The sequence below is a fragment of the Porites lutea genome, chromosome 10, assembly GCF_958299795.1.
Source record: "Porites lutea chromosome 10, jaPorLute2.1, whole genome shotgun sequence".
In the NCBI taxonomy this organism is placed as follows: Eukaryota; Metazoa; Cnidaria; class Anthozoa; order Scleractinia; family Poritidae; genus Porites; species Porites lutea.
This window is the reverse complement of record NC_133210.1, coordinates 24,956,799-24,970,009: the sequence shown is the minus strand read 5'-3', so window position 1 is coordinate 24,970,009 and position 13,211 is coordinate 24,956,799. Positions and strand designations below refer to the sequence as shown.

Sequence of the window (13,211 nt, the reverse complement as noted above, 5' to 3'; positions counted from 1 at the left end):
GTATCCCTCGCTTACTCTCAAACAAGAAGGAAATTTAAGCTTTTTGTTCGGATGGACACGATGAGAAGGATCCCTCTGACGGTAGAGATTCCAATACACTTGAGTCCGTTATATGATTCAGTATCTGAAATAATGCAACGACTTTATACTCAGTAGATAAGGACATTTCACTTGTTCCTCATTGACATTGTTGGTTACTATAGCTAGTTGACGTTGGTCATGAGCTGGCTACCCAGTGACAGTTGTAGCAAACTTCACGTGGCCATTAACTCATTAGTCGTTCAAATCACAAAAATAATGGTTGTCACATTTGTTTATATCCCGTCGTGCTCTTTAAAAATTACCTTTCTGTTACGTCAATATTTGAAGTTTAAATTTTACTGTCAATGAGACGTCATTCCCCACCAAAAATCGTTAAAATCTAAAAACAATAAACATAAAAAAAATGAATGTAAGGTTGGCAATACGGCGATGGGCTGATTTATTTGAGGTCAGTGTTTCGGCCAACAAAATTAGCCTTCCTCAGGGCCAGGGATACACTGAAAGAAAAAAACCACAACGGATTCTAAAATTTGAATTTAACTTTACATGAGAGGTTAAAAATAAACTAAGGGTCCCTTCACACTTAGTGCCAGGGCACTAGTGCCCGGGCACGGTTACAAAATCAGTGGCGGATCTAGGCGAGGGGCCCGGGGGGCCCGCCCCCCTTATTTTTAGACCAAACTGAGGCGCGAAGGGCCGAAAAAATATTTTTTTGAGACCGGGCATCCCCCTTATTTCAGGGTCTGGATGACCGCCCCCCCTCCCCCACCCCGCCCGTCGCTGAAAATCGTGCTTTGTCCACCCTCTGGGTACCCAAGTTGTCTTTCGTCCACTTTGCTCCTTCAGCAGACACCATTTTTGCAAAAGAAGCGTAGCAAGGAGTTATGGGTATGTGAAGAAGTTAATTGTGGGTAAAACACCTCGGAACCAACGGAAAAGCAGGTGCACATAGGGACCCGGTGCCCACTTTAGTGCCCGAGTACAAGGTCTCGACCTTGTTCTCGAGCACCTGCACCGTGTCCGAATTTTAGCGAAGGTACTTAAAAAAGGTGTGTGCACATTAATGCCTAGCGAGTACCGTACTCGAGCACCAGTGCTCGGGCACCAAGTGTGAACGCACCCTATTGATAGCATGATAGGTATGTTAATAATTATACAACGAAGTAATTGATTTATAACAGATAAGTAGGTTGAGTATGATCGTCCAGGTCCTGGTGAATGTAGTCCAGAAAAGGACTGTTGTACTTGACACTGGTCAACTGAGTTTCGACAACCGGTGCGGTAGACATCTTTGAATTAGAGTGAAAGTGAGTTGCATCAGATCAGTTGATGGTATTAACTCTGGTTATTGACCTGATTGGTCAATTAAGTCGCGATGTTATTGGTCATCTGTCAGTTAAGCCGTGAGGTTATTGGCTATGAACTTCTTAGTTTTCACAAGCCGTCGCGTTTCGCTCGCTCTACTATCCCTGAGGGAAAATGAGGGACTACTCGTAGTCTACCCTTGGCTTCAGTTATAAGTGACCCGGCGCAAGGAACAGGCTACCCAATCGCCATCCGTGTCCTAACTTATAGAGGACGGTTGAGGACGGTGAATAAAACACTAATAAGTTCCTTTCATTTGCTCGAAAAAACAAAAACCTTTAGATGAAGAATAGTGGAGAAAAATAGTCACGTTTTCGTCACCTGACTTCAGTCGCCTTGTTATCACGTCCTGAACGTCAGCCGGGGAACGTGGAGGACGGCAGTGATAAACCGGAAATTACGTCCAATAACTTACGAAGCATGTTGTCACTCACGAACACTGTTTCATGCACGTCACACAATGAAATTTTGCCGTCCTCTCGATCCATCTACCGTCCTGTTGCGCAAGGTCCCTAATGTCACGCGGGGGTAGCTATATTTTCAAAACGGAAAACGCTATCACGTTGAAAACTTGCACAGAAGTTTATTTTTTAAGAGATCTTTTCCAGACGGAATTAGATTTTGTGACGTCACTTGAAAATTTGTCGGCCCTGTGGTGAGGACTGGGGACAAGGCTACTTACCAGTCCATTATCAGCCGAACGGTCAAGATGGCGGTGGTTGTTGGAACTTGGTCTTTCAGTTTGGAAGCAGTAAAGTTGATTTCCGACAAGCTGTGTGCTGGAAGCGTGGGGCTTGATGCTCTCGAGAATGGGATCAATGGTAAAACCAGTATTAATTGGAACTGTTGGCTTGAATTTTCTCAAAATCGTTGATGTTTCGGGCGTTTCACCTATCGATTCTGCCCCGTTCAGTGGCGAACCTTCTGCAACCCTGCTAGCATATATGTCGCTTCGATCTTCCCTAGATAAGTCGGGAAAGAAGAAGCCTTAGATCGAAGCGACTCTGCTAGCAGAGTAGGCTGCTGCTTGTAGTCATAGAAGTTATGGAATTGCATACATCCCGCGCTTTCAATATGACATGTCTGTATAAAAGCTAGGTGTCGACATGACAAAATGGAAGGTGATACAAATGTCCTATAAATCACAGTCTTTGATCACTGGAAGGTTAAAGGAACATTAAAGTAAAGAGATAAGCTAGCGTAGCGGTAATTGAATCCTTTTAAGGATTTAAAATTTTGCACACCCACAGCTTAAAATTCTTAAAACATTTCAGCCAGGTCTTGTTAAAACCCACAGAAAACGTCATGCGCGGAGAGTCAAGAAATTGAGGTTATGTGACCAGATTTTTATTGAATGGGGAATAAAGTTTCCTTCTGACTATTTTTATCCGTTGCTAGCATTCTTTTCTGGTCAGTTAATTAACCTTGGCATTTTCTCAGCAAAAGACACCCCGGGTCGAGGAGCAAAGAAATTTCTCAGGGGTATTAAAGTTGTTATAAAAGTTGAGGAATGATTCTTCAGGGGCAGAGGGGAAATTGTTTGAATTCTTTAGGGGTAAAACATTAATTTGTTAGTGGAAATGAAATCTTCAAGCATGAACAAAGATTATTCATGCAATTTTTATGGAAAAAAGTACCTTTGCGGATAATTATTACATGTATTAGCCCTCAGACATGTACATGTAAGATTTTACCACAAAAAAAATACATATGTTTTTCATCTTCAGCATTTGAGGAAAATCCTGATACTGGGTGCTATTTTGTTGGAAGAGGAGGATTGCCGAACTCCAGTGGCATATTGGAGTGTGATGCAGCTGTTATGACAGGAAAAAGGTGTTGTTTCGGTGCAGTAGCTGCTTTGCAGGGGTAAGGTGACAGTATGTAGTGGTTACTTACAGATTGGGGGCTAGAAATGGTTGGAGTAGAAGTCTGTAACTAGAAAGAGAGACTTTCTAGCAAGAGAGGATAAATCCTCTCTTACTGGAAAGTCCTTCATAATTCAGCTCTGAAATTGTTTTTGCTCTGAGGTAGAACGAGCCACCAGATTGAATATTTTTGGAGGCATTCAAGTGATTTTAGTGTTTCCTAATTTTTGAGACAGAGCTGATTGCCGGTCGTGTTAAATGGTACTCTTTCGTTTTAAAAGCAATTATAAATAAAAATATTGCTCCAAACCTTGCTCTGTAGTCTTATGACTTGTTCCTTGCCCTATTTGAAATACATGTATCCTTCAGCAGTTTTGGCTGAAACTCCTTTGATGTGCCATTTTCTTTGAACAGCAGGGTCCACTTAAGTGCTTCATAAAAAATATTTACCAACTCAGTGTGAAGTCAGTTTATTTCATATTATTGGTGAGTCATATCTGTTGTTCTTTTCAAAGTTTTGTGGCCATCATGTTCAAACCAAACAAATCAAGATGAAAAGTTTGCTATACACTGTAGCTCAATGCACTCGTATTAATAACAGAGCCACTGCGTCACCTGGAAATTTCATTTTTTGTTAAGAGGAGAAACTAGAGCATTGAATGGCATTAATGCTATGGTGAGGTAGATTTCATAATAATTATAAAATCTATTATTATTATTATTGTCTATTATTAAAATAATAGGGTTGCAAAGCCGCTCGCAGTTGCAAGACATGTTATGGAGAACTCACCTCACAGTATACTTGTGGGTCAAGGTGCACAGGAATATGCTGTTAAAAATGGGTTTCCTGTAGAACCAAATTCAGCACTGCAGACACATGAATCAATAGAAGCATTTGAGGTGAACAAAAGTGATTTAAGATTTGCAGCTCTTGCTTTTGTTTTCCCAACCAGAGTGTGTGTTTTTAGTTGGTTGCATGCCAGGTCTGTTGTTCTTAAACAGAAAACAAACCAATAGGAGGCCATTTCCGAGTTCCCCCGGGCCTCCGTTTCAAAACGAGGGTAGGTGCTCAGCCTTTGATATGGAAATCACTTTTCATTCTCATGCAAATAAAACTCATTGTCACAAGAAAGGTTCTGCACCTAGTCTCATTTTGAAAGTAAGGGATTTTGGAACTTGGAAGTGGCCTATTCCACACACAGAGTGATATTAGATAGTCATGAATAATTTGCTGTTCAGTAATGTGTTGATTTTGAGCTATTTTACTAGTCAATGAATATATCCATTTTGCTTTTCTTTTTACGTTTTTTAATTCTTGCAGATGGAAAAAAATAATATTGTTATCTTACTCTTATTATTGTAATCAGGAAATATTTATTTGAAAGTACGATTCAATGTTCATTCCTTAACATCATCATTCATGGTAATAATCTGATTTTTAAAACTTGCAACTGACGATAATCTGATTAAGGTATTGGTCAAAACATGTCTGGTCTCAAAAACAAATGTTGTTTGTTTTCTATCACTATGACTGTTTCTTTTGCAGTAGGAATTTCTCAGAAAATCAGACAAAGATGTAGGAGGTCATGACACTATAGGTGAGAGCTAAAGCATACAAGCCGTATTGAGAAATGCATTGTAGTATCCTTTAAACATATTCTGTATTCAGTGATTTTGAACTTACTGGCTTGTAGCCAGTAACGCTTTATGTCAATGCCTGTGTAAGAATGAATGTAAGGTCATTCTGTTGTCCTTGTAGCGCACGACATTAACGCATCACCTTCAGACCGGGTTCAGTAGCTATTATTGCCCTTTTTTATGAGAAGTATTTAATAGACTCTTTTTTCTCCTAGTTTTTCTTAAAATTATTACTGAACATTTCAGTGTATCACACATCGTTATCAAGAGTGAGAAATGTTAAGTGTCAAAGTTGTTTAAAGAGCTGAAGTTTGAATAAATTAGATTGTGTTTGTGCATGCTTTATTGTTATTTAGATTTCCTAATAGAAAAACTTGGTGCAAATCGAATCCAATTGCACATTCAGTGATGGTTTGCATTCTTGTATAAATAACATCTCATAGACAAGGCATTCGAATTTGTTTCTGGCAGTGCATATTTTGAGGTCCGAGAAATTAACTTAACGTTAATTCATGTTAAATTTACTTACCGGTAACTTAATGTTTCTCACTCTTGCAGATAATGATGTGTGAATTGAAATGTTGAGTAAAGTTTTTAAGCTTCAACAAGCAACTGACTATATCGGTTCTTTTTTAAGCCCAACAATTTAATATTATAAAAGTAAATTAATCATTTCAAAAAGAATTCTAGTTAAAATAAAGTAAAATATACACAATATGTATGCATGCATTGATTTTTCTGCTCTGCCTTTCCCAACTTTGCCTCCCCCCCCCCCCCCCCCCCCACCTGCACCCATGCTTTGTGCTGTGCTGTTTTGTCTCTCTTCTTAGATTACATTTAAAAAAGAGATGTCCTTAACAAGTTATGTTGAACCTTATGCAATGATAATTTCACCATTTACATGTACATGTGCCATTATATAATATTTCATTGTTTGTTTGTTTGCTCTTGTTTTCAAAGGGATTCTTGTGTTGGATTCAAAAATGCAGTTGACTGCAGGTAAAAGTAATGACTCCATTGTGCAATGCTTACGATGGCAAGTTGTAAAGTCACAAAGAAAATTTCAGTACCCTGCATGTCATGTTTATCAACACAGGACCAAACTGGCTTTATTTTTTTTTCACTCTTGTCTACTTGGGTACAAGATTATTATTTGACTTATTTTAACCATGGCTATAATATCAAGCATTGATTAACATAGCTAAGTACTAGTTTATTCCATTCCATAGTTATTTTTTGTTGTAGATGATCAATTTTGTACAAATTGAACTCTTATTAATATTAAAATTTAATTTTTAAGGTGTTTCAACAAGTGGAAAGGCTTTTAAACATCCTGGCCGAGTTGGTGACTCACCCCTGCCTGGGTCTGGATTGTATGCTGATGATGAGGTAAGGTACCTCTTTCCCTGATGAAGAGAAGAGTCAATCGCTTGAGGAAACAGGGGTGTCAAAAGTAGCCGGCTGCTGGCAGAAAATCACCGCCTACTTGACTAATATCAGCCGGCTACTCTGCTTGGCATTTCTTTACAAATAGGGTTTTTTCAATAGAATATCCCTGGACTTACTTTGACAACTCAGCCATCTACGTCAAAACTTTCTGACAACCCTGGGAAAGCATATAAAAACCAAGAAATACCATCTTGAATAGATCTTTTGATGATCTTTTCTGTAAATGTTAACCATAGTATGATCGTTATTTGGGAAATAACCATGCTGGCACAGCTGGGTGCAAAGCAGTTATTTGTGAAGTTCTTATTGCAGTTTTTAGAGTTTATTATTGATAGCAAAAGTTGCATTTGTTTACTGTAAAATTTTGAATATGAAATTGACTGATCAAACTGTCATGCGATTATGTCACAAACCTGGTTAAAGATTTTCCAATGCTCCGGATAATCGCTGAAGGTAATGACAGCGGACGAGTAACAACAACTCACGTTCATGCCTCTCTTGGAAAGCTTTGCATTCTACATTCATCCCCCTTTTTTGGGCAACATCTGTTTCCTAGGAAGTTTTGAAGTTTATTAGATCTTGTTGGACTTTGCCACTGGGCTGGCAAAATTTTAATGATAATAAAATTTTTGTTAAAATATTTATAATTCCTTCTCCTCTTCTTCACAGGTTGGAGCTGCAGCAGGTCAGTTTAACAGTACCGTAAACTTCTAATTATAAGCCATGGGCTTACACAACTTCATAAGGGGTTCAAGGAGGGCTTATAGAGGAGGGGCTTATATTTGGGGGAAGCTTACAACCGGATTTAAAAAAAGTATTTCAAAACAAGCTACTTAGCAGTGGTGATCAAAATACTTTTTGAATTTGATCACTGTTTTAAGCTTCACATTTTGTAAAAAGTGGAATTCATTTCAATACAGGCTTATATATTATGGGCAGGGGGGACTTATTTTACGGATGTATTTTTTTTTACTGGTAGTTGGACCATGTTGATTATTTTAATTAACAGCAACTGGCGATGGTGACAAGATGATGAGATTTTGTCCAGCTTTTCATGCAGTCCAGCTGATGAAAGAGGTATGTATAGGTTTCATCACAACTTTCAGTAATCCAAAAGATATATATTTGTTATTGGTGCAAAAGAACCCACTAATAACAGTAATCATCATCATTATTACAAATACGGCACTTCCTATAAAACCTCTCGTCGTGTACTCCTTTGTAACAAAGACATTTCAGATACTTATTCCAAAAATAATGCAGCCCTACCTCCAAAATAACCCCCCAACCCCCCCTTCCCGAGGAAGAGGGGTGGGGGGGGGGGGGGGGGTCACAGGATACACAGAGACGGGGATGATGGAAGGCTCTCGGGGATTTTTGTTTAGAACGATTTTAGCAAGTATTTTTGGGATTGCCCAATTTACATCGAATTTTTTTTGGTGATGTGAGCCCTCAAGAGCCTTGGATGGGATATTTCACTCTCAGGATATACCATACTTTTAGTTACTTTGAGAGAGGCTAAAAAATACAAAATGCCAGGGTCGTAGCCAGCCCCTAGACCGGTAGGCCCGGGCCTACGAATTTTTGGTTTGATCACTCTACTGCTTCATGTGATAAATTATGCGTTGTTGGGGTGAGCTTAAAAGCTTAAGAACTCAACGTGTTGGTGCGATCAGTACGTGCAATTCTCAGGATATGTGGAAATGAAAGTCAGCCAGGCCTAGAACTAGTCGAAAGGCTGGCTACGCCCGGTAGTTTCGAAAACGAAGACCGAAGCACGAAGCACCCAAAATTCGAAAACGAAGCACCCAAATCTCGAAAACGAAGCACCCTAGATCGAAAACGAAGCACCCAAAACTCGAAAACGAAGCACCCTAAACCTTCGAAAACGAAGCACCCAAAACTCGAAAACGAAGTACCCTAGATCGAAAACGAAGCACCCTAGATCGAAAACGAAGACCCCAAAATCTCGAAAACGAAGCACTCAAATCTCGAAAACGAAGTACCCAAAACTCGAAACCACTGTCGGCTGTACGTCTTGCATGACGCAATCCGAATCAGGTGGAGGCAGCGGATGCGTCCGCACCTCCAAAGGTCCACAAAATCCATCCCAAGGTTTTATAAGAGCCTGCCAACTGTTTAACTGAACGTTTCTAGATGGGATACAGTGTATTAATTTTATTATTGGTCTCGCTATACTTGATACATCTTACCTTAATATGCGTTTTTTCGGTACACATGCATGTTTATGTAGACTTGAAAAAACTGTCCGTCAGCAGATTTTGGCGTATTCAAGTACGCGTGAGCAGTAACACTAAAGGTCTGAAACGAGGCTGAAAACGGAGTGTGACGCTCGCGCGTATTACTCTTACGCCACGCTTTACCGACTTCTTTACTGATTTTGAGAAAAAAACCGACTGTTTTGCAGTCTACCATATCGGATATTTATGCCACTGCGTGATCAGATCAGATCAGATCCAGACAGAATTTGTTCTAGGGTAATAGCCTGGGATCAGGCTCTATGGTGGGGAACAGGAGAATTTTGAAATAAAAGGAGCGAATAAAAAAAGGAGAGTTAAGCTACTGAGAAGGAGGTCGGTGGGGCGAAGCCTGAAGATATGCTTTTTATGCCACCGATCCACCTTTAACTACACTAATTTGCAAATGGCCTTTAACGAGGAATGGAATAGAAAACGCTCATCATTTTTGTACGGGGATACTTGCAATACAGTAATACGGCAATACAGTAATATTCTAGAAATAGTTTGGGCGTTCTCAGTTTTCTGATCACGTCCAAAACATAGCCTCCCACCGGGCCTCCCACGCAGCGGTGGAAATGCATTTACAACTTGAGTAGTTGAACTGCATTCGATTCGTTATCGAATACTCGTTATCGCGCTTGATTTCTGCTGTATTTACATTGGTCTCGTGTTTATAAAGGAAAGACCGGTGTCGAGTTTTTGGGTGCTTCGTTTTCGAGTTTTGGGTGCTTCGTTTTCGATCTAGGGTGCTTCGTTTTCGAGTTTTGGGTGCTTCGTTTTCGAGATTTAGGGTGCTTCGTTTTCGATCTAGGGTGCTTCGTTTTCGATCTAGGGTGCTTCGTTTTCGAGTTTTGGGTGCTTCGTTTTCGAGATTTGGGTGCTTCGTTTTCGAGTTTTGGGTGCTTCGTGCTTCGGTCTTCGTTTTCGAGTGCTTCGTTTTCGAAACTACCGGCTACGCCCCTGCAAAATGCGATTTTGTGAGGGCTATTCATTTTTTTCCACACTTTTGTTCCAAGAGATTTTAAAGGATTTCAATTTTCTGTACGTTCTCATTTGATCATGCCCTTCAGTGTGAATTCAAAATGGCTCCTAGATGGACATACTCTACAATGTGGACACAATGGTCTGTCCCTTGTTTGTCATATTTTTTAAAGATGTTCGACTATGATGGTGGCACATCAGGGGCTTTTTTTTTCTTGTCCCAATTTTTGTGTTTTGTTTATGTACAGGAATACTTGCTTTGCGCGCTACAATTTCTTGAGGCCTGCTAATGATTCTTATCCGTTTAAAAAGGACTTGTGCCCGAATAGGTCATCATTTTATTCGTACAAACGAGAAAAGTCTTCCAACATCCTGACTTTGATTTCTTTAATTACTATGCAATCTTCGGCTACAAAATGGTAGTCTTTAGCATTACACCGGCACGGTCGTCATGTCCACTGCAGAACATGTCGAACACGCGCACGTGTAAGTCGCGACGTTCTCCCCAGAATTGTCCGTTGACCGACCGTTATTGGCTGTTCTGCAATTTCCGCAGAACACCAAAATGTGCCATTGAACGCTTTTAAAAAGTAGTTTTAAGGCAACGGCGCTGTTTTTCCTTCTAATGTTGAGAGTTAGTTTACCCTGGAAAAGATAGTCACACGAGTTTTTGCAAAGGGAAGTACAATCGAACCTCCACTAACGACCACCTCTCTACAACGGCCACTTTTTTGGGCGGACTGTCCATCCATTGCCTCACTAAGCTTCTCTGCAACAGCCACTTTCTTTTGTCCCCAATCTGGCCGTTGTGGAAAGGTTCAACTGTATTTCTAAAATGTCTGCACAGGCTAATCTATATCTTGTGCTGCAACTTTACACACCGTTAAATTCCACAGGTATAGAACGCACTTATTTGAAAGTTAGCAATAGCAATCTCTGACTTTATGCAGACTTACTATAATGATACCAAAAAGAAAAGAAGCAAACTAAACCCAATTATTGGAGAAATTTTCTATCTGTTTTTTTTTTTTGCGCCGAGATTTTCCAGTCGCTGGAACAAGTTGCGTTAAAAAGTCCATAAATTTATTTGCCATTGATGTGAACAGGGGTACTCCCCACAAGAATCATGTGAAATTGTGGTGAAAGAATCGCAGCGGAAAGCAGGAACAACAGCAAGACCTTTTGAAATGGCCTTGATTGCATTGAACAGAAAGGTAACTGAATCATGCTACAACCAGTTTCAAAAGTACCTGAGACACTGTACCGTATTTTGTCTTAAATGGCCTGCCATGATCTTGTGCTTGTGATCCCTCCTCCACCCCTTTTCAAAGTTGCTAGCAATACAAGACCATACTCAAAACTTGGAGGAACAACTTTGAATGGGAGGGAGGAGGGAGGTCATTATTATATCTCTCAGACATGTGACTAGCAGCGATTTGAAGCAAGAAAGGTCGTTTTTTCGTCGGAGTGTCTCAACATTTTTGCAACTGGTTGTAGCACTTCTTGGAAAATCAAATTTTAAAAACATTCGTCATGTAGTGAGAAATCAATCAACAGCCCCACCCCCTCCCCTCCCCTCCCTGCCTTTTTTTTTTTCACCACAACAACAGATAATATCACAGAAGCACTGCCCGCAGCGAGCAAGGCTATTTGAGGCGGGACAGTGCGTGCAAAATGAAATTAAGATGAAGGCTAACCATAGTTATTAAAGTGGAATGGTTACGAAACCAGTTTTAACTAGTTTCGTAACCATTCCACTTTAAAAACTCTTTTTTCCAGTTTAAAAACTCTTTTGTTCATGTTTTTGTTGGCTTTTTTGGACCTGACCGTACACAACGTTCAATAGCATTCCTATCATTTTGAAATTACTGACCAATAGAAACATCGCATTAATTTATTTAGTCACAATTTATGAACAAAAAACAAAGGATTGTGAACGGTCAGGGAGCTACCAACATAAATTACAGCACCTTTTGTGTCCTAAATACGACGAAAAACGCGCTGCAGATTATAAGTCTCGCTGCTTACGCAAGCGAGACTAATCAGTAATCATTGTGGTTAGTGCTCCCTGCTGAAATTTGTTTGGTATCCTCTTCATAACACGTTTCGGAAAAGCTCTAAATTTAATTAATCTTTCCTAAGCTTTTTTCGGAAAACATGCTTGGCTTTGATCACGCAACGATTCTTATTTCCAGTTTCCACGGACACCGCTAGGACGCCTGGCACAATGACCCCTTTATGTGTCCTAAATACGACGAAAAACGCGTTGCAGATAAACAATAATTTACTTAAAATATAGTTTTCTGGGTGCAAATTTTCCTGATGGGTGGCAATAAAATGTTGGTTTACGAGCGTATTTGAAGAACGGTTTTTGTTCTACTTTTTTCAGGGTGAAGTTGGTGCTTCATCGACCGTTCCTCTTTTTGAGGACAAAAGATTAAACACTAAGTACTCAGGATTTCCATTTGTTGTTTGGACTGAACAGATGACCACTCCGGAAATAAGAGTGCAGCCTCCAGTTTGTTTACAGTGATTGAATACAACCTACGGCAATTATTCAGAATAACTTCTGCTTTTGTGCCTGGCCTGTGTGGAAAGTGTGTCGAAAAGGAAGAAGAAAAGAGAAAAATCGAGCGCGAGAGGCCTTTTCTTCCTCATTTGTCTCGCCCTTTGTAAGGTAATCCAAAACAGTCTTGGATTCTTGATCCCGGATTGGAGGTACTGGATTCTGAAATCTTTGTCTTTAGGACTTGGATTCCGGGTCGATTAGTCGCCTTTTCTATTCTCGGACAGCTTAGACTTCAGGATGTGGGCAAACTCGTGTACTAGATGAGGATGCCACTTGATTAGAGGTGGAACAGTGGTTAAACAAGATTCTAACCATCTTTTGAGCCGGATTTAAACAATTTTTTAGCGTGAAAATTTGAAAGGATTCAGGTTAATAAAAAATCCCATGCAGCTTGTATTCATAGACATGCAACGAGCATTAAAGAATATGTACTGGGAGAAAATGGTATGGGCATAGTATCTTCCATCTTTTTTGTGACCTGTGGTACTTAACATTTACGTAAGAAAACCGGAAATTCCGGTAGTATTGGTAAATCAAATGTTTCGCGCCATTCCGATTGGGAAACTTCAGAAAATATAGAGAGGATATTACACGGTGGCGCGAAGATATGAATTTTATTTTCGACTGGCAAAACAATATTTTTCGAACGAGCGCATATCTTCAAGCCGCCATGTAATGTTCTTTTTATTATATAGACAAAAAGACATCGATAAAATATTAGAGGGAAATTAACGAAATTACGTCATCGATAAACTATGGAAAATAAACCACTCGGGTCTCGGACGTAGTTTTTATGAATTTTACGAGTGGTATATTTTCCAGTAAAACACTCGTGTCTACATAATAAAGGCTGTGATTTACGATAATGCATATTTATTTCTACTCTTTACAGTGTGTTCAGCTGATTTAGTTCAGCTTCTTTTTTGCGGGTCGTTCTCCTACCACGTCAAATTTTACACATGGTTCGTACAGAGACTTGAATTCTTGAAAAAGTCTTTGCCCAGCAATTTTTCAGACCTGGAAAAAGTCTGGAAAAGGGAG

The 13,211-nt window shown here is 39.8% G+C and overlaps 1 protein-coding gene across 1 annotated transcript; it reads left to right on the top strand.

Moving 5' to 3' along the window:
- Window positions 1–2,070: 2,070 nt before the first annotated feature.
- On the top strand, window positions 2,071–12,613 carry LOC140950209 (N(4)-(Beta-N-acetylglucosaminyl)-L-asparaginase-like). Its single transcript, XM_073399410.1, has 10 exons — window positions 2,071–2,228; window positions 3,135–3,273; window positions 4,016–4,172; window positions 4,822–4,870; window positions 5,871–5,909; window positions 6,211–6,299; window positions 7,029–7,044; window positions 7,369–7,436; window positions 10,708–10,815; window positions 11,991–12,613. Exons 1-10 carry the CDS (start codon window positions 2,117–2,119, stop codon window positions 12,132–12,134), a joined length of 921 nt encoding a protein of 306 aa, XP_073255511.1. The 5' UTR covers window positions 2,071–2,116; the 3' UTR covers window positions 12,135–12,613.
- The last annotated feature ends 598 nt before the right edge of the window (window positions 12,614–13,211 follow it).

Bases quoted from the DNA above. Each gene is read 5' to 3' on its own strand.
- LOC140950209 (XM_073399410.1), top strand. From the start codon at position 2,117: ATGGCGGTGGTTGTTGGAACTTGGTCTTTCAGTTTGGAAGCAGTAAAG. The intron at 3,274-4,015 runs GTAAGGTGACAG...TTAAAATAATAG, and splicing joins GCAGTAGCTGCTTTGCAGGG to GGTTGCAAAGCCGCTCGCAG. The intron at 4,173-4,821 runs GTGAACAAAAGT...CTTTTGCAGTAG, and splicing joins AATCAATAGAAGCATTTGAG to GAATTTCTCAGAAAATCAGA.